Source organism: Halichoerus grypus, chromosome 3, assembly GCF_964656455.1.
Source record: "Halichoerus grypus chromosome 3, mHalGry1.hap1.1, whole genome shotgun sequence".
NCBI lineage: Eukaryota > Metazoa > Chordata > Mammalia > Carnivora > Phocidae > Halichoerus > Halichoerus grypus.
This window is the reverse complement of record NC_135714.1, coordinates 56,547,271-56,573,187: the sequence shown is the minus strand read 5'-3', so window position 1 is coordinate 56,573,187 and position 25,917 is coordinate 56,547,271. Positions and strand designations below refer to the sequence as shown.

The 25,917-nt window shown below is 38.7% G+C and overlaps 1 protein-coding gene across 6 annotated transcripts in view; it reads right to left on the bottom strand.

Moving 5' to 3' along the window:
* Positions 1 to 25,917, bottom strand: part of SLC4A4 (solute carrier family 4 member 4) — a 346,035-nt gene that overhangs the window by 14,309 nt on the left and 305,809 nt on the right. For all 6 annotated transcript variants that reach the window (XM_078068751.1, XM_078068750.1, XM_078068748.1 and 3 more), the window contains 4 exons: positions 25,351 to 25,512; positions 11,441 to 11,619; positions 10,210 to 10,282; positions 2,474 to 2,542 (listed from right to left, as the gene is read on the bottom strand). In XM_078068751.1, coding sequence (XP_077924877.1) covers positions 2,474 to 2,542; positions 10,210 to 10,282; positions 11,441 to 11,619; positions 25,351 to 25,512 — 483 coding nt within the window. The remainder of the gene's footprint in view (positions 1 to 2,473; positions 2,543 to 10,209; positions 10,283 to 11,440; positions 11,620 to 25,350; positions 25,513 to 25,917) is intronic.

The following is a 25,917-nucleotide window of genomic DNA, read 5'->3' as shown; positions in this document are numbered from 1 at the left end:
CAGTAAGACATGACAGGAGTCTTCCAATATTGTTACTGTGCAGGAATGTTACGCAGATACAGGAGACAAAGTGGCCACCAAAGAATAAAGTCACAAAGCCAAATATAAATTCTAAATGCTCATCTCTTACTTTCTGTTTTTACTATCTGAGTCTCCGGAGAGAGAATCTTGTGACTATTTCTGTAATGAAGGAAGACATCTAACTCATGTATCTTACTCTGCCTCAGCCACCTTACCTGAAAGAAGAAAAGATGCCACTATGCATCTTAGACATTTTGGGATGTTTCAAGGATATAAAGGAAGTTTCCAACTTGAAAATGGGAATGCATCAGTATTTTCATAAATTCCACATTATTTATCTATGGCATAACTTAACTAATAACATTCAGCAATTCATTACCATTCTTTTCAAAGAAAAGCCATAGGACTACGATAGTGAGTTTCAGAGTGTCAACAACTAGACATTGGAATCTAGGAGAGGCTATCACAATGTTGCACAGAAACAGGTACTACACGGGCCGCCGAGCACCTCTGTGCCAGGTGCTGTGCCTCAAAGATTAACTGCTGAGTTGCTGTGGATGATGGTGAGAAGGATGATATTTAGGTACCTCCCAGAGGATCTCTCAAATGAAAGATACTCAGTAAATAGCTGCTGAATTCAATTATTATGTAATAAGACTCTGACATAATATCTCTACTTTCTTTCCAGAGGAAAGGGGGAAGTGTGCAAATAAACTAGACTATCACAGACAAGCTTCTTGGAAGCTATTTCCTATGTAACAAACTTTCTTTCTCCGTCTAGGCCTACTTTTGACTGGAGGGGACCTTGCTGTTTATAAAGACTGGGTTACAAAATTTCTTGCTAAATCAAATCTTGCCAAAAGGTCTAAAAGAGGGAGAATCAAGAGAAAAGTAAAGAGAAAAGGCAAGAGGGACAACAGCACTGCAGAATTTAAGAAATCCCTGGGCTGTGCCTTTAGCAAAAGATTTTTTTCCCCATCACTGTGAAATTGTTGATTTTTTGCCTTCTATTTAATTTAATAAACATGTACTGAGCTCCAACTATCGGTTAAGCACCTAGAACATATAAAAATCAAACTTCTGATCTAGACTGACCTATTAAGGCCAAAAAAGAAAAAAAAAGAAGAAGAACTATTAGTTTGGGAGCCATATTAGTTCCATATTTTTCCATTTAGGGGAAAAAAGAATATTTACAAGGCCAGGTACTTGCCCAAAAGTTTCATAGGCACAAATAAACACCCATTCACATTCAACTAGTGCAATCTACAAAGCACCATCTTGTATTTTGTGACAAATATCCCAACGGTGAAGAACTCTACCCAGAGGGGACCTAAAAAACGGAAAAATAAAACAGCCTTTTCTGTTTTGGGGGGTCTGGCCACCTGCCCAGCTCTATCTGACTCTAAAACCAAATTAATCTAAATTCAATAAATGAAAGCAAGGACTATTATGAAGGGATTTAAATAAATTCTTATGATGTTCATAGAACATGCAGTCTTTTCCCATTAAAACATTAGTAAGTGCTAAATAAGTCTACAATTAACAAGGTGCCAGAAAGCAGCAGAAGTACTTCCAGTCTCCCGGTGCCAATTAAATTAAACCTCAATTGAAAGACAAAGTCCCTTACAAAGTTTTCCCCAGTGATGTTTTTTTTAAAGGGGCCAGTTTTACCCAAATTGTGAATAGCTGAAGTTTTGGACAAAAGTAGCACTAAACCACATTGACTTTATTCTTTTATTGATGCAAAACTTTTGATCATTTATCTCAGCCATGTGAAAAGCGAATCAAAAAATAGCCCATTCTTAGTATGGTTTAAAGGCAGATGGATAAACAGTATCTTGAGGAGCACACCGAAAGGGTTCAATTTCCTTCTTCAGATGAAGGAAGGAAGGAGAGAAGGAAAGAGAGAAGGAAGGAGGGAAGGGAGGAGGGAGGAAGATAGGTCACAGCTCTCTCACTTCCCCAGTAAAATGACCTTTAACAGCTTATTTCAAGAATGGTACCTATGGTAACATTTGTTAGCACAAATTAATTCTGTTAATTAAGTCAGAAATAAGAAGCAGGTGTATGGCAGAGAAAGTCGGAAACAAATGCATTTTATCTATCTATCTATCTATCTATCTATCTATCTATCTATCTATCTATCTACCTACTTACCTATCTATTTAACATATAGTGCAACATTCTTTTCGGTATACAATGTAATGATTCAACAATTCTATATACTACTCAGTGTTCATCATGATAAGTACACTCTTAATCCCCTTTCTCTATTTCACCCATCCCCCCACCTCCCTCCCCTCTGGCAACCACCAGTTTGTTTTCTGTTAATACACACATTTTAAAAATTCAGCAGTTAATGAGTAGCACTTCTCATCAAAGATCTGTTACTGGACTACTCTTACTACTAGAAGAAAACACAACTGTATTTAGATTGCTATGGAAAACTTACTTGCACACCATTAAGGGATGCTACCCCCATATACAGGAACACACCATAGAGTACAGGCATGGGAATAAACTAGAAAGAAAAAAAAAATGGAGAAAGGTTAAAAAATAATAATAAAAACAGTAATGAAGAAGGATAGTTTAAATAAAGGCCAAATCTGAAACTAAAAGATAGGACATAATAATATAGTGACCTCTAATTAGTGCACTCATCATTGACAAAACTTCTAAACTCTATACTAGAAATACGTGGAGGGAGACTTTCAACTTTCATTTGATGCCCGTTGGCATTTTTTTTTAAACAATCAGCATGCATGACCTCAAAAATAATTTTTTTAAATGGGAAAAAAAAATGTTTCCCTTTCCCCTTAAAAGGAACGATTATGTAAACCAGATGTCTGCATGAAATGTGAGGTAGAAAGAGAGGTAGACAGTGGTTGCTTCACTCCTGAGACCAAGTTCCTTTCCAACAGGCTGTTGATTTTTTCCTTAATAATTTTTGCCAAATGATCCATCAGTTTGGTGTGTAAATGCCTCTTTCAATTAAGCAAACATCAAACGGCTGTCCCCTTTCTTCCTCTCAGGAATATTAAGAGGACTAACTAATGAGAACACTGCTTGAAAGGAGCATCGAGCATACGGAAGCAATTAATTATACACATGTAGTAATACACATCTTTAAAGAGTGAATTAATACATTTTCAGGCATTAATTAGCAAGAGTCTTTTACAATAATACAAAGTGTTTTAACAATAGGAAGTTCCAATTCGATGTTCCTTAAGTTTTATCTATTCCTAGACCTTTGAAATGTCCTTAGTACTGTAGAAACTAAGCAACTCAAGGTTGATTCTGTTTCTAGGAAGTCTTCTATTTGAACAACAAAAGGTTCTCAAGCTTGGATTTTGAAAAGAAGTTCAAGTAATTTCGGTTTTCAAAAACCACAATCAATTAAGTTCAATCTTACCAAATCTACATAAAGGAGGCTTTGTAGCCAGGAAACAGTATGCTTTCAGAGTAATTTTTAAAGAACTATGGCATGTATTAAATGAAACACAATTTCTATCAGTCTCCCCTTGGAATGACCTAAAACGGTTCTGTATCTGAGACCATTTGGCCACTACTGGAGAATTAGTAAATTCAAAATATGTCATGACTATCTCCAATTGTTATCGGCTAGCTATAGGAATTGTTAAATTCATATGTAATACATATATTTATTTACATAAAACATCACACGCTCCTTCTAGAAAAAACTAGTAATTGTAACATAGCTAATTTGATCTTGAGCTCAGAAATAAATAAGTGATGTTGACTGTTGAGGGGGTCGGAGGGACAGTATGAGTACTGGGGACGCCAGGTGTGCTGTCATACCCCACAATCACCACAAAGAGGTGAGCACATCACATTCATGCCACCTGAGTTCAAGCCACTTGAGTTCTGACGCGTGCCTTTATTTCGAGAATGTATATATTTCCTGTACAAACTGACCAAAAAAAAATTAATAAATAAAATAACCAACAAAGAAACCACTTCACAGCTTTCACTCATTTTTTAATTTTTTAAAACATATTTTGCCAGCAAGGGCACTCCCACTTTTCTTTAATATATGATGATTCCTTTCATACATTCATTTCATTTCTAATTCCTTGGGAAGGAAAGAAAGGTGGAAGGGGAAAAGAGAAGTATAGTTCTCTTATAGTTGGGCATGTAGTTAGAAATCCTGCAGTAGTTACTTTTCAATCTTAGTAAAGTGTTTTTTCTGGCTTGAAAGAAAGTAATCACAAAGGTGATACTGAGCCTTACCTCCACCCCTCCCCTAAGTTTAGCTAAATATTTTCTCTAATGTAGTTCTAGGACCAGAGTGAAGGAAAGTTGTACCATGGTGCTGAGGTCTATTCTCTCTGAATTTATGCCAGATTTCACCAAATCTACCACAAAATAAAATCAGAAGCTACCCTTAACTCAGAATGGGGTACGTGTAGGAAAACAGCTTAAGAGATGATGATGTTTTTTTAAAAAAAATATTCTTTGGTGAAAAGGAAATAGCACATATAAGGAAGTCTATTGATTCAAATTTTGGGTCAACTTCACTGCGATACAAATGTCTTAAGAAATGCACCATTTTCTTTAAAACAGTGCAATGTGTCTCACTAAAAATCTTTCAGTTTGGAAACCTTGATGAAATGTGACAGAATTACTGGGTTAGAGGATATTTTTTATTGGATTTGGTTCAATTACTGGGTTAGAGGATATTTTTTATTGGATTTGGTTCAGAGTCATATCAAAAGGTCAATCCTTAAAAATTCATCACAATAGAATCATTCATCACAATAGAAATTTCCCAAAGGAAGAAAAAGAAGAATGTTTTAAAAAGATGTGATCCCATTTTAAGTTAAACTAGTATAATATACATTGCATAGCAGATAGGCATTTTTATAAAACAAGACAGGAGAAATTAAAACACAAAAAACACAAGGTATACTAGGTTCACAGGCACTTGAAAGTTGCCAAATCATAAAATTGTGCAAATAAAATTACATAATTAAACATAGCCAGGAAACCAAAAAGCCCAATTATAAGTAAATATTATAATGCTTTTAATAAACATTAAAAATGAGAAAGTTAAATGCTTGGTCCTACAACCAGACAGAAAAGTTAAATTGAAGTCAGTGGAGATTTAGCATACTCAGATTATGTCAGCAAATTTTTCAAATTCTGGTGAATGTAGCTCCACTCTTTTTTTACTTAGCCCTCCCGTTGATTTTCTGATAGTGTTAGAATATTCCCATAAGAAAAAAAATGTGAAAGGGTAAATTTAATAAGAAAGGTAGATGGTAGTTGTCCACAGTGCAGAATTCAGTGAAGGAGTGAGGCCTCCTAGCAGAATAATAGTCACTGTGTGTGTGCATGTGTGTGTGTATAAAACTCAAAATAAGGTACTGATGATGAGCATGGAAGCATAGAAGGTAGACCTGAGTTACAATTCTGGTTCTACCCATTGTAGAACTGAGAGAGAACTGTCAACTTCTATCCTCAGTATTCTCATCTATACAGTAGTTATGATAAAGATTACATAACACATAAGATCTAGTTCAGGGACTGGCTCATAACAGATACTCAAGAAATGATAAATGTGGTACTGATGTCATTATTAGCATCAGGACCTTCACTGGCAAGTCGAGACACCTGCAAACGCCCAGCCCAGCCCCCTCTGGTCCCTCTGTGGTAGGGGTGGGGGCGGCAGGGGTACAGGCCAGAGTGGTGGCTGCAAAGGTCAGACTCGAAACCTCGGTTTTCTATAAGTTCTACAATATTGTCCTTTCAACTCTAACAACTGTCTTCAGGAACATGTTATTAAAATAACATCCTAATGCCCTTAAGCCTTAAAAATCTGGGGCCATAAGGAAGCTGCCGACTTGAAATCCAGTCCTTAGTCATTGACGGAACCATGGACGAAGAGGTTGTGAAAATGCCACATTTCTCTCTACGTAAGAGAACTGGAAATTGGATCAAAGCTGGGGAAGATCATCTCATGGGAAAAGAAAGTAAAGGAGTTCTTTGAGGGCAATACTGTTTTATTTTAAAAGGCAATAAACCATGATGGTTATGAGATCAGGCTTTTGGAGTTAGAACTGCCTGAGTTCAAATCTTGGCTCTACCATTTAAGAACTTTGTGACTTGGCCGGTTACTTATATATTTTTTTATCTGTAAGATGGATGCAATCATACATACGTTTTTCACAGGTTTTATTGGAGAACTAAATAAAAACAATCTGTGCAGAGCTCTTGGTCCGATGCCAAGCTCCCAATAAATGGGAGCCACTATTATCACCATCCTCCTCCTCCTCACTACCATCTCTCCTCGTTTCTCTGATATTGAGCAGGGTGTGTGGCACATTGTAGGAGCTCAACAAATGCTTGCCAGATACAAATCAAATGCTAGCCTCCACATTCTAGAACCCTAAACAAATGTGAAAGACAAATTTCGGCTACACCTCGTGTTAAAGATGAACTACTTCAAGCAAAGGCAACAGAAGTAGCAGTGAACTTTACTTGATCTTTATTTCTTTAAGCTTGCCAAAAGAATTGAAAAAGCAAGCTCTAGGAACGGTCTTTCATCTTTTTGCTGCTCTGTGGTCGGCCCCAGTCTCCCCATACAGAACCCGAGCTTAACAGGCAGTGTTTCTGCCGCAGAGACACAGATCTAAACTGTGTAAGCAGCCTGGGAAGCCAGTTCTTCCTGCTTCCCCACAGTTCTGTACTGAATCAGGGGTGGGATTTGAGGCATGTGTGAGTGCAGCTGGCTAAGGTCACGGGGTATCCTCATGAACTTAAAGCTAATACACTATGATTCCTTACATTTTTTCCATGTAAAAAGACAGGCTTCGGCAAAGAGATCAAAACAGAGGTCACAAGCTTCATGTTCAAAGTAAGCCTGCATAAGGAGGCGCAGGGGACAGCTACCCACCCTGCTCAATGCAGGGAGAAAATTACTCGCATCCTCTGAGGCACTGAAGCTATGGGATGCAGGGAGCCGGGCAGGGGAGGTGCTGAGCCATGTCATTTTAAAAAGTGAAAGGCCCATATTTCTCTTGATTCCGTTCATTTGATCTGCCTTTCAAAGGCAGACTCTTAAGTAAAACCATTCTCTAAAGTTGTCATCTGTTCCTTTAAAACACACATAGTCCAATGGTGGAGGAAAAAGGCTCCCTCCTCCCAAGTAACCCCTGATACCTCTTTCCATGTGAATTCTGAGGTTAATTGTTAATCCTGACTCCTACTTAGTCATTACTGAGGTTTTAGTTAAACTGTACCCTCAACATCTGCTTCTTCCTGTATTGACTTTTTACATGAGCTACCAAGAATTCTGGGGTGAATGCTTCTAAGCTACCCAATTTCGTGGGAAGAAGGGCACGTGATCTGAAACTAGCTGATGTGATTCCTGAAGGAAAGAACACTTCTACTCACCGAAGTCTGGAATCACAATTGTCAATGCTGGACTACTTTATTCTTGTTGTTTTCAAATCTAGGTTTCCCACAATATACTGGAAGCCATAGTAACAGAACAGTTTCATTTCCCACATCTTGGGCATAAGCCTTGCCCAGTAAAAATGTTTGCTGGACCACCTTTTTCACTGATTCTTACAATGACTCTTTGCATTGACTCAAAGTTGCCAGGTGGAAATGGCCATAATTATGAACATTAGCAGCTGAACAAGGGTGAGCTTGAGGAAGGTCAAAAGGAAAAGCAAGCTCATGCTCGCTGATCCCTTACATCTCTCTTTCTTCTTTCTCTGTATTATAATCTGTTCCTGCAGATACTAAGGTGCTTTGCATATTGGGGCAAAAAGAATCACTGTAAAATAAAGAACAAAAGGGCTTTCAGCTTTAATTCCTCTGCAGCCACATTTGGGTGCAGGGTTAGAAAATAGTTAGGAAGAGGCGTTGTTGAAAATGTGAGTCTTGCATCTTTTCCTAAAAATAGCAATTTATACAGTATCTGTTCTCTGTTTCCCTTTGGGATCATACGTGATTACTCAGCTGACAGATTCTCTAAGATTAAAGCCAATTTGCTGTAACAAAAAAAAAAAAGAGAGAGAGCTTTTAAACACATCTGAATTTTTTGAGTTAGGATTTGATACTGTATTAATGAAAAGACATAATATAAAAATAAAAGACAAAATGGGTGGGGGCTAATGGGCTAATAGGCTCATTTGAACTGATGGAAAGATTTCTTATCCCCTACTGGTAGCTAAGCGCTAAGAGACCCCATAAAAAATCTCTGCAGTTGTGTCATTGAGCCCACCTTTGGGGAGCCCAGGGGCAAATTCATTCCTGTAGATCCTCCCACAACATGAGGTCATAATTGCCTGCAATGACCTTTCTAAAACTGGATCTGTCCAGATGAGGTTCTATGGCCTATGTGGTAGAAAGCTGTCATTCGATTTTTCCACCAGCTGATGCGCTAGTGTCTATGGGGCAACAAAGGGACATAAAGCCTTTGGAGAGTGGATGTGATGCTGTGAAACTCACAACTTCAAACCTACCCCACAACTTGCTTTGCCCTGGCAAAAGGGATAACAGATTTCCCTCTGTCCCTGCAAAACCTTAAGACCTGTACTCTCTAGAGGTTCTTCGTATGTGACCAGAAACAACTTCTTTGAGGTTATTTTAAATTTTACTTTTCCACATGTTATGTGAAATATGTATTCCTTCATGATTCCAGGCAGAAATTAATTAAGCCGGTTAACTGACATTGTGGAAACCAGGGACAAGAGGTGAATATTTAAATCTTTTAACTGTTTAGCAAGTGTTTTGTGCATAACATACACGATAATCTAAATACCCTGAGGGCAAAACCAGTCTTAGCCATAGGCTAAGAAATTAGAGTTCCACTTTCCTCAAATTCATCTGAATGGCAACTGACTTATAAATGTGCCAACTCGAGAGAATGGGGGTCTTTTGCCTTTCCCTCTCTATACTTCTGCATGGTTTGAATTCTTTACAAGAATGTACTGCTCCATTACTTGTGTAGTTAAATAAGCATCTTAAAAATCTGAAAAATGAGAGTTGTTTAAAAATAAACAAAACTTTTCAGAGACGAATTTGAAAGGATATTAACAGTGGTTGTTTATAGCTTCTAGGTCTATAGGTAATTTTCATGCTTTGTACTGTGGTGCAAAGCATCAAATACAAATTATCAATAACTGGCCAGTATTGTTCATATTATAGAAGGAAAGAATAAAATGCCTGTGTCACAAAAAAAGAAATGGAAGCTTCATGACAGCTAAATCTACTCTTTTAACCCTGTCTCGTCTTCTAAATAGGTTTTCCCATACAGTTCCCATTCATCTATTTTGGCAGATAGTCACCCCATCGATCAAACCTATATATTTGACTCCTAATTTTCTAGATCATCTAGCATGTCATTTTTTCTTCTTCAAAAGTTCATTTCTAAAGTTTTCTAGTCATAAATCAGTAATTTTACTCTAGTCTCCCTCTGTGGAGATTAGGCCTTCTGATTCAAAGCCAATAAAAACACAGTCAGCAATAATTAAGACGAGGAGAAAAGTTACAAAATGATCATCTGTGTTACCCAGGAGTCTAATGTGTGCGTGTGTGTGTGTGGGGGGGGGAGTGGAAGCAGGATTTAGGGACAAGTAAATGGGAAGAAGTGGGAAGAAAGGATACAAGGAGAAGAGTAAGAAATGCAGTGAGGAGGGGAGGTCAGCTAGACTAAACTGTACGGAATTGCCATTTGTATAGGTCAAAAATTGAATACTGGTAATTTAATATGGTTCAACCAAATAACTACAATAATAATAATAAATAATAGAAGGAGTGAAGGAATGAGAAGGACATCAAAATAAAAGTGTTGTTTTTTTGCTTTTTTGGTTTTTTTTAAAGATTTTATTTATTTGACAGAGAGAGACACAGCGAGAGAGGAAACACAAGCAGGGGCAGAGGCAGAGGCTTCCCGCGGAGCAGGGAGCCTGATGCAGGGCTCGATCCCAGGACCCTGGGAACATGACCTGAGCTGAAGGCAGACGCTTAACAACTGAGCCACCCAGGCACCCCCAAAATAAAAGTTTTTAAAGTCCTTGTTCTACCTGACCCCTGCTTCAGTGTGTTCCAGAACTGATGAGAATCTTGCAGATAAGGAATTCTACTCTTCACATATCCAATTATCTGTCAGTGTACTGAGAAGGAGGAAGAGACAAGTATTTACCACATATTTACCTTCAAGATGGGGGCCATAAAGACTGACAGACCAGTCAGAATAAACACGAGGGTTCCAGTGACTCTTTGTTCCCTGAAACCAAATCAAACGATTACCAATTTGCCTCTTGTTTTCATAAATATGCCCTTGTCTTTTCACCTTCAAAAAGGACCATACATTGACCAAATAAATGTTTGACTAAAACAGCAAAGGTCTTGATATCTTATATAAATGAATACCTCGAGGACAGCATATAAGCTCCATGTAACTATAAAATTCTCTTAAAACTATTGTATCACGCGATTTGAATTCGTCAAGAGAAAAGTGATTCTGTTAAATCCTTTGCTCCTTTTAGAACTAAAAAAAAAAAAAAAGTCACTTGCTCTTGGTCCATCAATTCCTGGCCTCTTCAAAGCCCTTATTTTTTAAACGACTTGTGCTGTTGTGTAATTACACCTTCTTTCTCAGGAGACAGATATTACATTGTCCTGCATTCTAATTAGCAAACAACTCAGGGAAATTTCATAAGTGCAATAAATCCCATCAGTCTAATTTCCAAATCTAAACAACAAGAGTACATTTTAACAAATAGGATTCCCATCCAGCACCCCCACCCCCAGCCCCCAAGAAAGAATCACCCACTGTTGTGGCGTGGGAAACAGTGGCTCTGTCCTGCAAGCTACTCACCCAAGCACTTGCGAGCAGGGCTTGCTGTGAAAAGCATTCAACACAGTATCAAGGTCTTATGCAAGCCCTTCCTGGCTACCCAAATTTAACAGCTGGCAGTCAAGGCTTCTCAGTGTTTATGGGGACAGAAAATGAACTGGGAAATAAGAATTCCTTTCCCTTCATAGAATCTTCAAAATCACAAGCAGACTCAAGAGTTTTGGGGAGTCTCAACAGAGCTGGAAGGTGAAAGGGTTTGGCCTTTACATATGCTTGTGATGGAGTAAGTATCACAGCACCGAAGTGAGCTACTCGGTGAAGAAAATGAATGACCTATTTGTGATTTTACGTTGCCTCAGTTGGCCTTCATTAGTCAAAGGGAATTTATGGAACATAAGACGCGAATTCAAAAAATTATTGAAGAATCTCTTTCTAATGAAAATGTAGTCCTTTCTGGAACATCAAGTACAGGAATAAATTAATCATCCCCAGCCTTTTCTCCTCCCATCCTGCCCATTTCCTACGAATGACATAGGTGTGGCATGATGTGTTTTGTAGAGCCCTTTTCCTCTGACTTACACATACCTCACTCCTAGGAACTTTGGTTGTTCTCCAGGGGCAGAAGTCTCTGTCTCCATCTTCAAACTGTCGATGTGAGCAATAGAGATGACGGTCGCAGCCACATACCACGGAAGAGCCATGAAAGAGCACACCACCATGAGGATGGCCACCCAAAAGAGATCCAGGTGATATCCAGCTCCTTTCTGTAGAAAGAGGTAACAAAACCATATGGAAAAAAAACAAACAGAACAAAACTCATCTATCTTGTCCTATTTCCAGATGGGAATTAAAATGACCAAAAAAACCCCACCTCACTTGGCTTGCTAAAAATATCTACTTCAAGGTAAGTTCTTCAAGGAAGGGGACTTTATCTTCCTCATATTATCCCCCCTAGCAATTAAACACAGAGCTGCCACGGGACACCTCCTCTAGCTTGACTGAAGTTCACAGCTTACTTATCGTTTGCTTATTGTCAGTCATCCTCTCTGTATCCAATTTTGTAATCAGAAAAATGGAGATAGAGATCTACCTTGAGGAGTTACTGTGACCATTCGCATACTTCACTTTTAGTGAAGTAACAGAGGCAAAGCATCTTATAGGAACTTAAAAGGCAGTGGTTGTTGCATAGTAGGAGCTCAAAAAAAAATGGTGATGGCAACAGTGGTGGTACTGGTTGTTGTTCACCTAAGCACAATAAACACCTTAAAAAAGGCAGGCACCAATCCTTCTCTGTTTGACTGTTTAGCATAAGCTGTTCACCTAGATAGTACTCGGCATATGTAGACCAGAGATCTGAAAGCAACCTTGAGAAGGTATGCCTATGACGATTTCTCACCTTTCATGGTATATGAAAATAATTGTTTAATAACCAATTAAACGCGATCACTACGGTAATTAATGCACCCTTAATCAGAATAGGCTGATTTTACTGGTCACAATAACGTTTATTGACTGGAAGAGCAGACTATGTAACAAAAGGTCTCGCTCTTTTACTCACTAAATAAATATTGTTAAATGTGTCCACAATGTTATTCTGTGGTTATATTTCCCTGCTCTGTTTATGAAGAAATCAAATGCTTAACGCCCCTATGGAGCCTGAGAAAACAGAGCAGTCCATTTGCACAGCATGGAAGCAGAAGCACCAAGAGCCAGAGTATGGCCAATCTGAGGTAATGGAGACGCTGGCTTTAAAAAACTGAGAATGTAATTTACATTAGAAACCTGGTGACTGTTATCATTCAGGTCTGATTACAGTCAATTAGAACACTGCTCTCCTCTCACTGAAATGCCAAGATTTCACCCCTGGCTCACAAACATGGGTCTAATCCTGTTCTCAAAGAACTCATCACAGGCAAGGGGAGCTGACACAAGAAAGAAGAGCACATTGACTTAGTCCAGGTTTGACTATGAACAGAAGTATCCTTGGGAGACAAAGGTTAATATATATTCATGAAAGCAGTTCATTTCAGTACAAATGGTTTGAAACCATAGGGTTTGGATTGGGAGTGGGATAAGGTAGGGGAAAGGAGAGCAAAGGGTGGGGATGAGCTGAGATAAATTTGTTCAACAATAACTAATGAGGTGAGTATCATGGTATATCTGGGCCTCAGTCATTCCATTCCTTGAACAAATACTACTACCAACTTAATAACAGGCACAGTTCTGGGTGTTAATGTCCTATCTGTGAATAAAACAGACAAAAATTCCCATATTCGAGGTGTTTCTATTCCACTGAGACAACAATAAACAACACAAGTAAATAAACTGTAAACTATACAGTATCTTATTATTTTTTTTTTTTTAAAGATTTTTATTTATTTATTTAACAGAGATAGAGAGAGAGCACAAGTAGGCAGAGCGGCAGACAGAGGGAGAAGGAGAAGCAGGCTCTCCGCCGAGCAGGGAGCCCGATGCGGGGCTCGATCCCAGGACCCTGGGATCATGACCCGAGCTGAAGGCAGCCGCTTAACCGACTGAGCCACTCAGGCGCCCCCAGTATCTTAAATAGTACTAAGTACTAAGTAGAACTATGAAAATTTGGGCTTGTACGCTGAGTATGATGGGAAGCCACTGGAGGGCTTTAAGTGGAGGAGTGACAGGACCTGCTTACGTACTAAACACTACGGCTGCTATGCTGGGAACAAACTCAAGGACAGTAAGCCTAGTTAGGAGGTTGCTACCAAAATCCATGCAAGAAATTGTGATGGTTAGAGCCAGAGTAGTAGCAGTCAAGATGGCAAGAAGTGTTTGGGTTCTGACTATACTTTAAGGTGGAATCCACAGCATTTGTTCACTCCTGCCTGTGGATGTGTCTTATGACCTCACTGTAGACCATTCATGCTCTGGCCTCTGTTCACATCTGCAGCCTCATCTTTCACCTCTCCCCTGCCCCCATCCTATACCATGGCCACTTTCAATCATATGCAATTCCTTCAATATGTCTTACATACTAATGCCTTTGTGTCTTTGCCCATCTAGCACCCTTTCCCTGGAATAACCTCTACTCTTCCTTCTTCTTACCTTGAACCAGTCCTACTCATCCTTAAGACTTAAACCAGCCTTTATCTTTTCTGGTAGTTTTCCTGCCTCAGTCCAGGTGAGATGGGTAAGTCCAGTTAGGTTAGATTTCCTCTTCTTTGTTCCCCTGTCACTTTATGCTTTCCTTTACCACAGCACTCATCACACTGTTTTGAAATTATGTGTGCATTTATCTGGCTTTGGCGTTAGACTGTAAGAAACAGGAAGACCTGGACTATGTTTCTTTTTCTCTCTATCCTGAATACCTAAGTAGAGTTCATGGAGCATAGTCAACTCTCAATTAATATTTACCAAAAAAATGAATCACGAATAGCATGTATATACTCTTATGAATGGCAACTATAAACTCTTAATCAGCCATACAGAAAATTAAAACTTGATTTGTTAATTGGTAGAAATGTGAATCACTTGGTAGGGGGGCGGAGGGAAGTTGAACAACAGCGGGAAATATCACATAGTTTTAAGCCCTATTTAGACTAAATCACTCAAGACCATATTAGAGGTACCAACATGGTAATTAATGGACAGGATCCCCAAATCTTGGCATCAAGGAAACTGTAATAACCTATGGATGTACACATTGCCTAGATCAATGGGTCAAAATAATAGCTGTTGTAGAAAATGTCATGTAGGCTACTGTGAGCCAAATCCATGCTTTCTTGCTCTATTTCAACAAAAACAAGTTTGAACAAGATATCCTGGAGACTAACAAAAAGGGGCCACATAATACCAAAGAGGGTGAAGTGAGGATTTTAGAAAGTAGAATACAGAGGAAACTATGCAAAACCACCAAAATAAATAAAAGCTCTGAGAGAAAATAATTGTAGATACATAATTACTGTGTGCCCTGACATCATTCTCTTCAAAACGTCTTCCTTTCCCTCAACCATGTTGAGACTTCTTGCTCCTCTTAAGAGGAAGGGGAAATCATCACCATGTACTGAAGGCCCTGCCAGGCCTGCCTCTGTGTGGTTCCCTCTTCATCCTCAACTCTCCCTCTGTCACTGCTGCCACACTGGGTTCTATCAGGAAGGCATTCGTTCTTGTCAGGTTTCTTCCTCTTGTAAAGCCTGTACATACACTGTGATTCCTGTGCCCCAATGGAATACTCTCCCCACCCAGCCTCATCTAGATAATTCCTACTAATGCTTGAATCTCAGTATAAGTGCCATCACCTCAGGGAACTCCTTATAGTTCCTGACATAGGTCAAACCCTCTCTTAACAGCTTCTTAAAGCACCATCACCTCTCCTTCACAGCACTAGCCACATTTGCAATGTCACATTTTGCATGACTATTTGAATGATACCTCTCACCCTCATGAACCAAAAAAGCTCTATGACGACAGGGACCATGGGTGTTTTTGTTCACCACCATTGAAACCCCAGAACCTAGCACAGTGCCCATCATAGAGTGAACACTCCAGATAAACATTTGTTGGGTAAATGAATGAATGTTAATTCATTTGTTCAATGGCACTCTGCTAGATCCTAGAAGTAAAATTACAGTAAATATACAATCTTTGCCCTCAAGTGGCTTACAATGTAGTGCTAGAGCTGGACAAATCAAGAGGCATTTGCAATACCACACTGTTCTATACATGGGGTGAGCTTGGGGTGCCATGCAGAAGGGGTATTAAGCCCAAAGTCAAAGATGGTATTCATAGGAGGTGGTATTTAAGCTGAGTCCTAAAATATGAGCCATAACCAGCTGGGAGGCAAGATATAGGGAAGCAGGAGGAAAAAATTAGGCAAATAAGCCGCCATTTTGAGAAAATGAAATAGAGTTGGTGCATAGGAGGAGATGGGAGAGGTAGGAAATAAGGCTACAGAAGTAAGAACTTTAATGTTTTGCTAAAGACTTTGGAATGTTTATCATAAAAGCAAAGGGAAACCATTAAAGGCTTTTAAGCAGGCAAGTGATATGATCAGATTTCTATTTAGAAGGATGGCTCTTTTGGTTTGTAGAGGACATACCGGAAGTGGTCAAGCCTGGACGCAGAGAGGACAGACATGACAGCATTGCCATAGTCCAGGCCAGAGCTGACACAGTTCCAACTAAAGTAATAGGACGGGGGGAAGGACAATGGACAGATGGGAGAGATTTTGAGGAGACTGAGTCCAAAGAGGGAAAGGCCATGAATTTATTTTGCCAAATTTCAATGCTCAAGGCTTACAATGTCTATCTAGTACAGTGTCCTACATACAGTAAACACTGGAGACATATTTGTTGACCAGAATGGTAAAAGCTATGCTAAAAAATTCATAGTGCCCCAACTATTGCCATCTTTATGGACGGAACCCAAATGGTTATGTTAGAGAAGTTGTTCCTGAACTTATACATATGAAAACAAGCCAACCCTAAGATGTTTCTTTTAGTTAAAGGTATCTGAATAACTAGATCTGAATGGAATAAAAACAGTATTCAAATATTAGAACTTTTAATAGAAATGGTACTGTAACAAATACAGAAAACACCATTTTTCAAAAATAGCATGTGCATTGTTCCTTACCCCTCCTCCCCACTGCCACTGCCTTTTGCAGATTTTCATAATCTCCTACTTGAATTATACAGGGGCCTCCTAACCACTCCCCTCCACCCACCCCCACTCTGGCACCTCTCCCATCCATCCTTAATGCTGCTAGAGAGAGTGTTTAAATGCAGTGCAGGTGTCATCCATCCAGGCTGGAATGTTGAGGGAGCAGGGAAGGCCAGCAGGAGATGAGCAAGTCAAACAGGGCAGAACCGATCATGACAAGCACGTGGCTTGCCATGCTGAGATGCTCCCCATCTGATACTATGATAGGGGCCCTCAAAGATTCCTGAAGCTTCATCATTCCTTAAATGGGCATTGCACATTCTGCACCATTCCTCAAACTGGTACCCTGTTTCTAAGTCTTAACATTTGTTTAAGTCCGTTCTCTCTCTCCAAGGTCCAGTTCAAATTCCCCTGCTTCCTTGACATCACTTAGCAACCCTTGGCCCTCAACACCGTCCTCACCATAGAAGTCCCTGCTTCAGTCCTGTCCCTGACAGCCCATTCTCCTTACAGAGTAATCTTTTTAAAATCTCAATTATTATATGGCACTTCCCTGCTCAAAACCCTCCAGTGGCCTCCTGTTTCCACCTAAAACACAGTTAAGTCATCTAAAAGGTTCCATATCAGTGTTTCTTCCTGGAACTATTTTGCCCCCCCCAGGGAACACTTGTCAATGTCTAGAAACATTTTTGTTTGTCACAACTTAGGGGAAAGGGTGCAAGTGGCATCGAGGGGGTAGAGACCAGAGACGCTGCTAAATAGCCTACAATACACAGGACAGCTACAACCAACAAAGAATTGCATTTGGGAACCTTTGTTCTACATGATCTGGCCCTACTCCCTTTGACCTCATCATGCATCACTAATTCCCCTATGTTCCAGTCACGCTGGTCTGTTATCTGTTCTTCAACATACCAACATACATTCCCACCCTGGGGCCTTTGCATTTGCTCATATCTTTGCTTGGAAAACTGTTATTTAATAAACACCCACTGAACACCCTATACCATGTTAGGCCTTGTGTTAGATAAAATAGTAAGTAAGAAAGAACATGTGCCCCTAAGGGGTTTATAGATTATTAGTTGAAGCCAGATGTGGAAGCAAATAATTTATTGTATGTGCAAGATACAAGGCACAAAGAAAGCCAAGTCAATCCCAACCTTGGTGGTGGAGTTAAGTGGTAAATAGAGAAAATCCACTAAACTCCTTCAGGGCAGGGACCATAACTTAGAACAATTCTTATCTTCAACATCTAACACAAGTGTTCCATACATAGCAAGGACGCAAAAAAAATGCCCAAAAGGTTATGTACGTCCTTTAAAGTTTAAAAAAGTCCTGTCTCCATGAATATAAATGCAAAGGATGTTCTACTTTTTGAAATTAGATATTGTTTTAAGTAGGACAGGAAGTGAAATTTTACTTCCTTTTGATATTGTATATGCTTTGCTAATACAGAACAAAAGTCAATTGGAATAAATCCACAGAAATCAAAATCTAGGGGAGAAAAAGACTAACAGTCTAAAGTTTACATCGGTAAATAGATGGTAACAAAGGGTCAGAGAAGTACACACACATGCACAGACACAGAATAAACATTCATTATTGTGCATAGGAGCCCCCCATGATCCAGACAATAAGCTGATTTATGGGGACACCAAGAACCATGACATAGTTCCTCCCCACAGGAGCTCACAATCAGATGAGGGGACTCAGATCTGTACACAAATTACAATGCGCTCTAAACAGAGATTCAAAGAGATTTGAAAGAGACACCCAAAGTACAGAGAATAAACTGTTTACCAATGTCTAGAGTGAACCCACAAAAACTTCCCACTGTGATGACATCTAAACAGGGCTTTGAATAATAGAAGCACTCCCTATGAGAACTGGAGATGGGTTGGCAAGCTTTTCAGCTATCACCCATCTCACACAGTGCAACAACTCTGGGAACCATGTGGCCCAAGATAACCAAATTCTTCATTATGTATTTACTGAGCCTACCATATGGAAATCGCTGTGATGGGCCACAAAACAGAGCTGGAAAGAGGACTAAAACATATCCTTGCCTTGAAAACGTTCGGCTCAGAAAAGGAGATAAGGTCATTATCCAACCTAACTAACCTCCATGCAGGATATCATGTGACCAGTGCTATAGAGTAATGCACATTTAGTAAGAGCAAAAATAAGAACAACAGAAATTACATTAGGAGTGAAGGCTACACTGACAAGTTTATATCTGGAGGCTCTTAAAAGATGGGAAGGATTTTAGTAAGAGGTAATCATCGAGGAATGGAGAGGAGAGTTGAAATAACTGGCAGGAGATGTGCCAGATTTGAGGAGAAACCAAGAATCCATTTGATCCGAGCATTGTATAGTATGTGGAGAGCATCATTCTAAATTTGGGTTGAGAACATATCACAAAGAGATTTAATTCCCAGGCTAAGGCAAATGGACTTCTTCAAGGAGCAAATGTTTAGAGGGCCAAGGGGTAAAGTTTTAGAAATATAAGGCTGACATATAAGAACAACACTTAAAAAAATTACTGCTTTTGAAATGAAGCAAGGGAACCTGATTATTAACTCATGGCTAAACAGTTAGAATAGTCTAGACATGAAATAAAAGGACTGGATTTAAGGTTATGATAACAGGAATAGAAAGGAAAAATAAAACAGGGCAAATTTTGGAGTTATCCAAGAAAAGGACCTCAAATTAAGGGTTTTACCACAAAGGGTATCAGAAAATTCACTGATACACCAACTTATATCTATGCCTAGATACTTATCCTAAACTATTTCTCCCTCCCACCTACTTAAAATCATTTTCCTTGTGAGAAGTATCCTTTGCTTTGCAGTCTGAAGCTCAGACTTGTTTCCTACCTCTGCAATGACTCAGGAAATAACCTTGGAGAAGTCATGACCTTGCTGAACCCTATTTGCTTTTGAGTGCTCTGCAGAGAGAATGTGGGACATAACTAACCAAAATGATGGCCAAGAAAAGCCAAGTGGCTTGGCGCTCCTACATCAATAAGGAGCGGTTCAGCGAATGGAAAGGTGGATCCCATCCCAACAGAGCAGCCAGCCAGCCAGGGCCACATGACACAGAGCCAAAGCAAATGCCACCCAAAAACATGCTGCTTGTAATATTACAATGCTTCCCTCTCTCTCACTTTTCCAGGTTTCTCTTTTGAATCAATTTCATAGCAGTCAGACCCCTTTAATTTCAGACCGATCTCCAATGTTCACATTCCACAGCCACCTTTCCCAATAAAATGTGAATAAAACAATTTCCAGAGTGAAAAGCCTTTCATCCATGATATCTCTCCACTGGTATCATGAGATTTGTGTCAAAACACTGGCACTTATTCTGTAACTACTGTCATTCAAAGAAATGATTTCAAATAAGCAATTCCTAAAAGTGATGAAAACTTAAAATTCCTATTTTAAGAGGTAAATCTTAATATGTCTTGATTTTCCAATGTTTTCTATAGGAATAGGAGAATTTTAAAAATTCCATATTTTATCAGGAGTGCCTGGCTGACTCAGTCAGTGGAACATGCAACTCTTGATCCCAGGGTTGAGAGCTGGAGTCCCATGCTGAATGTAGAGATTACTTAAAAATAAAATCTTTTTAAAAAATTCTATATCTTATCAATTCTAAATTTGCTAAACTTGAAATTCTGAATTTTATTAATAAGAAAACTTAAAGAGCAAAAGTAAATAGGCATTTATCTCCAAAGACACATAACAAATCAGGTCAACTATATAACAAAATTAAAAATGTGCTTCCTAACTCTTTTTAGAATAAAATAAATTAGTTATCATCCATTCCCAGCCTTTCAAACTAAATCAACACTGAAACCCCTCTCAGTATAGAGCATCTAAAAATGCTTGACCAAATACAAAAAATATCTTTTAGAAATCATGGCTTATCTACCATAAAGTAAAAGAAACAACTGGAGACAAAAAACAATGGCAACAAGAAAGAGTGAATCTATAGGGTCAGTAAGCCCTGGGGCTTAGGCCCACCCTGAGAGACCTTAGGGCCTGGATTTAGAATGACCATCTGAACTCTAGGGACAGGAGACCAACTCTAGGGATATGAGGGAAAGGGTATAAATGAAAGACATCCCTTGAAATGAAATCAGGATACTCTAAACACAGCATACTCAGTTGGTCAACTAGGAAATAAGACACCCTACAGAGAAAGACAGTAGGGATATGTGCCTCTCTAGGCCTTGCCTCTAGATATAAAGCCATAAGAAAAAAAGAATCTCAAAAGATATTTCTCACTATAAACCTGCAATTAAGTTTGAGGCTGGAATTCACATTATCTCTATGGTCTAGAAATCCTGAAGTCAAAACGTAATGTAAAATGGTCCTGACCTTCTAAGAATGTCTTCCCACCCTACCCTCAAAAATAAAGAGCTATAGATATAAAATGACAGAACTATACTTCATCAAGCTTCTGGATCCAACGACCAATTTAAAGAAAATACAGAAGACAAAAGAGCATGCTAAATGACACCACAGGGGGAAAAGCATCATGATCTAGACTATGGCAAATTCTATAGTGCAAATGTGGCAGATTTTTTTTTTTTTAGAGAGAGAGAGAGCGGGGGAGCGGTGGGAGAGGGAGAGAGACAGCCCTCAAGCAGACTCCCTGCTGAGCGCAGAGCCAGACACAGGGCTGGATCCCAGGACCCCTAGATCTTGACCTGAGCCAAAATCAAGAGTTGGACATTTAACCGACTGAGCCACCCAGGTGTCCCCAAATGTGGCAGATTTTATTTTCCAAAAATGACTGGAAAAATATCTCCTATCCTGCATATTTTTCTACAAGTGTAAAATTGCCATTCCTCCATCAAACAATGGAGCCCTTCCCCACCCCATTCAGTGGAGGCTGGGCCTGGAACTATTTTGACCAATCGACGATAGCAAAGTAAAGAACAGCTGTGCCAGTTGCAGGCGTAACCATGAAATGGCCTTGCATCTTTCACTCTTAATTCTGGGAAGTCAGTTTCCATGTACCAAGTACAAATAGCTCAAGGTTGCCATGCTGCAAGAAGCCTAACGCACATCAAAAGGCTCTGACGGAGGAGATGCCGTGTGGTGAAAGAGAAGTTGGACAGACAAACAGACACACCAAGGAATCAAGGTACTAGGTATGTGAGACATGGGAGTGAGTGAAGAAGCTGTACTGGACAATCAGCCCAGTCAACCCTTCAGATGACACTAACTGCAACTGCAGGACAGACGTCAAGCAAGAAGTATCCACCTGAACCCTGTCAACCCAAAGAAACATAATAAATTGTTGTTTTCACTTGTTATATTGCAAAAGATAAACTGAAAAACAACCTGGTTGTCTTCAACAAATAAATATCTAGGGAAACCAAACAGACTGATGGTGGCGGGTGGGGAGGAGAAAACTTACGGACTAAAAGTTTATAAAAGATTTAAGATAACAATATTTGAAAGTTAATTGGAATCCTGATTTAATCAAATAAACTCTATTTTTAAAGTTTATTATATTTATGACACATTAGTAAATTTCAATATTGACTGGATAATTGATGATATTAAAGAATTTTATTAACTTCTTTTAGACTGATAGTGGTACTGTGGTCATGCTTTTAAAAACAGATCTTATCTTGGGGAGCCTGGGTGGCTCAGTTGGTTGAGCAGATGACTCTTGATTTCAGCTCAGGTCATGATCTCAGGGTCCTGGGATCAAGCCCCGTGTTGGGCTCTGCGCTCATTGAGGAGCCTGCTTGAGGATTCTCTCTCTCCCTCTGCCCCTCCCCCCACGCTCTCTCACACACTCTCTCTCTAAGTAAATTTTAAAAACCCAGATCTTATCTTTAGAAGTACATACTCTAAAGTTAATGGATAGGGCCGCCTGGGTGGCTCAGCTGGTTAAGCGTCTGCCTTCAGCTCAGGTCATGATCCCAGGGTCCTGGGATCGAGCCCCATGTCGGGCTCCCTGCTCTGTGGGGGGCCTGCTTCTCCTTCTCCCTCTGCCTGCCACTCCCCCTGCTTGTGCTCTGTGTCAAATAAATAAATAAAGGGTGAAACAAAAATACTTTCATACAAACAGAAATGATCCCTACAGAAAAAATTTCAAAAGTCTAGTAAATAAGAACTATTTAAGGGAAATTGTCTAAAGAAAAATATTCAAAAATGGAAGGTCTGAAATGCAAAAAAAAGAAAAAGCTAAGAAAATGGTAAACTTGTATATAATTCTAAAAACACTGACCATGTCTAATTGTATTTTTAAATCCAGATAGCAATCAGGTCTGGGTAATTACAATATATGACTCAGGAAGGAATATCAACATCAAAGCATTCTTTAGCCATTAGCATTTTTCAGCAGAAGTATAAACATGCTGACTAGCTTTAGAACTTAAATATGCATATTAGAATATACAACATAATCACTAAGAGAAAAGATAAAATGTATAACTTCCAAACTAACAGAAAACAAGTTAGAATGAAGACCAAAAAAAAAAAACCAAAAACCTATCAACCTAAAAGAGGGTAAGAAAGGAAAATAAAAAAGAAAGAACACAGAGAAACTTAGGCAGGTAGAAAGCAAAAATAATTTTGGTAAAAATGAATCCAAATCTATTAGTCATCACTATCCATTTAAACGGATTAAATATTTTAGTCAAGAGAAAAGACTGTAAAAATGGATCCTATGTGTTATTTACAAGGAGACACGAGACACAAAGTATACTGAAAGTAAAAGAACTGAAAAATACATATCAGATAAGTGAAAATTAAGCTGCCCTAGCTTTATTAGAATGAAATAAAATAAGCTTTAAGGCAAAAAGCATTACTAGAAACAAAGAGAGTCACATACAAAGTTCAATTCACTGAAAAGATAAACTAGATACAAATGTGGATGTACCTCACATGGCTTCAATACAAATAAAGAAATATTAACAGAAAATGATGAGATAGTACAAAAAATCCAATGTAGTAAAAAAGTGCTTCTTTGAAAAAAGACTAATAAAATTAACAGACCTCAGGCTAGATTGATCAGGGAAAATAAAAAGCACAAATCAATAACATTAGGAATTTAAAGGGAAAAGTGACAAGTTCAGATTAGAAAAATAACAAAAGATAATACTGTAAACAATGTATCAATAATTTTGAAAATATTGGGGAAATGGAACAAAATATAGAAAAGTATAAGTTTCTAAAACAGATAAATAGAAATTATGAATGTTTTATAACCATTAGAACATTTTGATCATCAGTAAAACTACTCAGCCCAGATAGTTTTACAAACATGTTTGATCATTCAAAGAAAAGATAATTGGCATGTTACACATAATAAAGAGAATATTATATTCTATTTCAGAGAATGGAATAGAAGTGGAATAGGAAGAGAAACACTCCCCAGCTCATTTTATAAGGATAATATATTCCTGATACCAAAATTGGACAGGGACACTGTAAGAAAGAAAATCCACAGGCCAATGTCACTCTTAAAAGAGATGCAAAAATCCAAAATATATACATATATAATATACTGTATATTATATAATTATGTAATAATTATACATACAGATATAAAAACTATGTATAAAAGAAACTATATTCTACCAGGTTGCAAGGTTGGTTCAAGAACAGAAAATCTATTACTGTAACTCACCAAGTCAACGGATTAAAAACAAACATGCTTTTATCTCAATAGTCTCAGAAAAAGTATTTGTCATTGTCTTCATTAAGGACAGTTACCACATTAAAATCAGATGTAGGATGACACTGGCTGAGTGGTAAACAGTTTATATTGCCCTCTTTGGTGGTGAAGGAAATATGATTTCAACTTTTTCAGATTTAAATGAGGTCTTCCTAAAGTATTATATCGAGGACATGTGTCAACACAAAGCGATCTGTGACTCTGCCAAGTCGGAAAGAATATTAGCTATAATCTAACTCTCGATAAAACTGTCTTGGTTTTCTCAATGAGATACCACCTCACAGCAGTCAGAATGGCTAAAATTAACAAGTCAGGAAACGACAGATGTTGGCAAGGATGCGGAGAAAGGGAACCCTCCTAAATTGTTGGTGGGAATGCAAGTTGGTGCAGCCACTCTGGAAAACAGTAGGGAGGTTCCTCAAAAAGTTGAAAATAGAGCTACCCTATGACCCAGCAATTGCACTACTGGGTATTTACCCCAAAGATACAAATGTAGGGATCCGAAGGGGTATGTGCACCCCAATGTTCATAGCAGCAATGTTCACAACAGCCAAACTATGGAAAGAGCCCAGATGTCCATTGACAGACGAATGGATAAAGAAGATGTGGTGTGTGTATATAATATATATATATATATATATATATTATATACACACACAATAGAATATTATGCAGCCATCAAAAAAATGAAATCTTGCCATTTGCAATGATGTGGATAGAACTAGAGGGTATTATGCTAAGCAAAATAAGTCAATCAGAGAAAGACAAGTATCATATGATCTCACTGATATGAGGAATTTGAGAAACAAGACAGAGGATCATAGGGGAAGGGAGGGAAAAATGAAACAAGATGAAACCAGAGAGGGAGACAAACCATAAGAGACTCAGGAAACAAACTGAGGGTTGCTGGAGTGGTGGGGGGTGGGAGGGATGGGGTGGCTGGGTGATGGACATTGGGGAGGGTATGTGAGCGCTGTGAATTGTGTAAGACTGATGAATCACAGACCTGTACCCCTGAAACAAATAATACATTATATGTTAATTTAAAAAAATAAGAATTAAAAAAAAAACTGTCTTGGTTTTGAATAAATTAGTACTTTCAAGTACTATAAAGAAAGTAGAAGGCAATGATAACCACTGTTATGAACATTTACCTTGAGTTTATGTTCTTTCCTGTTCACGATCACAGCTGTGATTTGCTGGTCCATGAAAATCAGAATGGTAACCAACAAAGCAGGGATAGCAGCTGCAAGGTACACCCACCAGGGGTTTCCTCCAAATGGTGGAACAAACCAACCTCGGTTTGGACTTGTTGGCTTGAAGAAGAGAAAGAACATTTTCAACGCAATATTAATACATACTATTTGGTGAAAAATCAATGGGAGAGACACAATTTTATTTCTGGAGAGCCAACATATTCAAAAACAGAAGCAGTGTCTTACTTATAGGTTAAACAAAGATTAGTCACCAAAAACATCCTAAAGGTGGTTATTTTAAGGCGGTATTTTAAATGAAGGAGAGTAAGAATATAGACTGAGGGGAAACGGATAAATGCCATTTTGTGCATTTAGGATGATCTAAGGACTCAAGAAGGAAGACAGTGATTTATGTTAAGAGGCAGCCAAAAGAAAAATTCAAATATAACAGTAAAGACACAGGCAAGAAATTACAAAACAACAATGAATTTTGTCCATGAATTTTGGCAATTATACTGAAGTTAT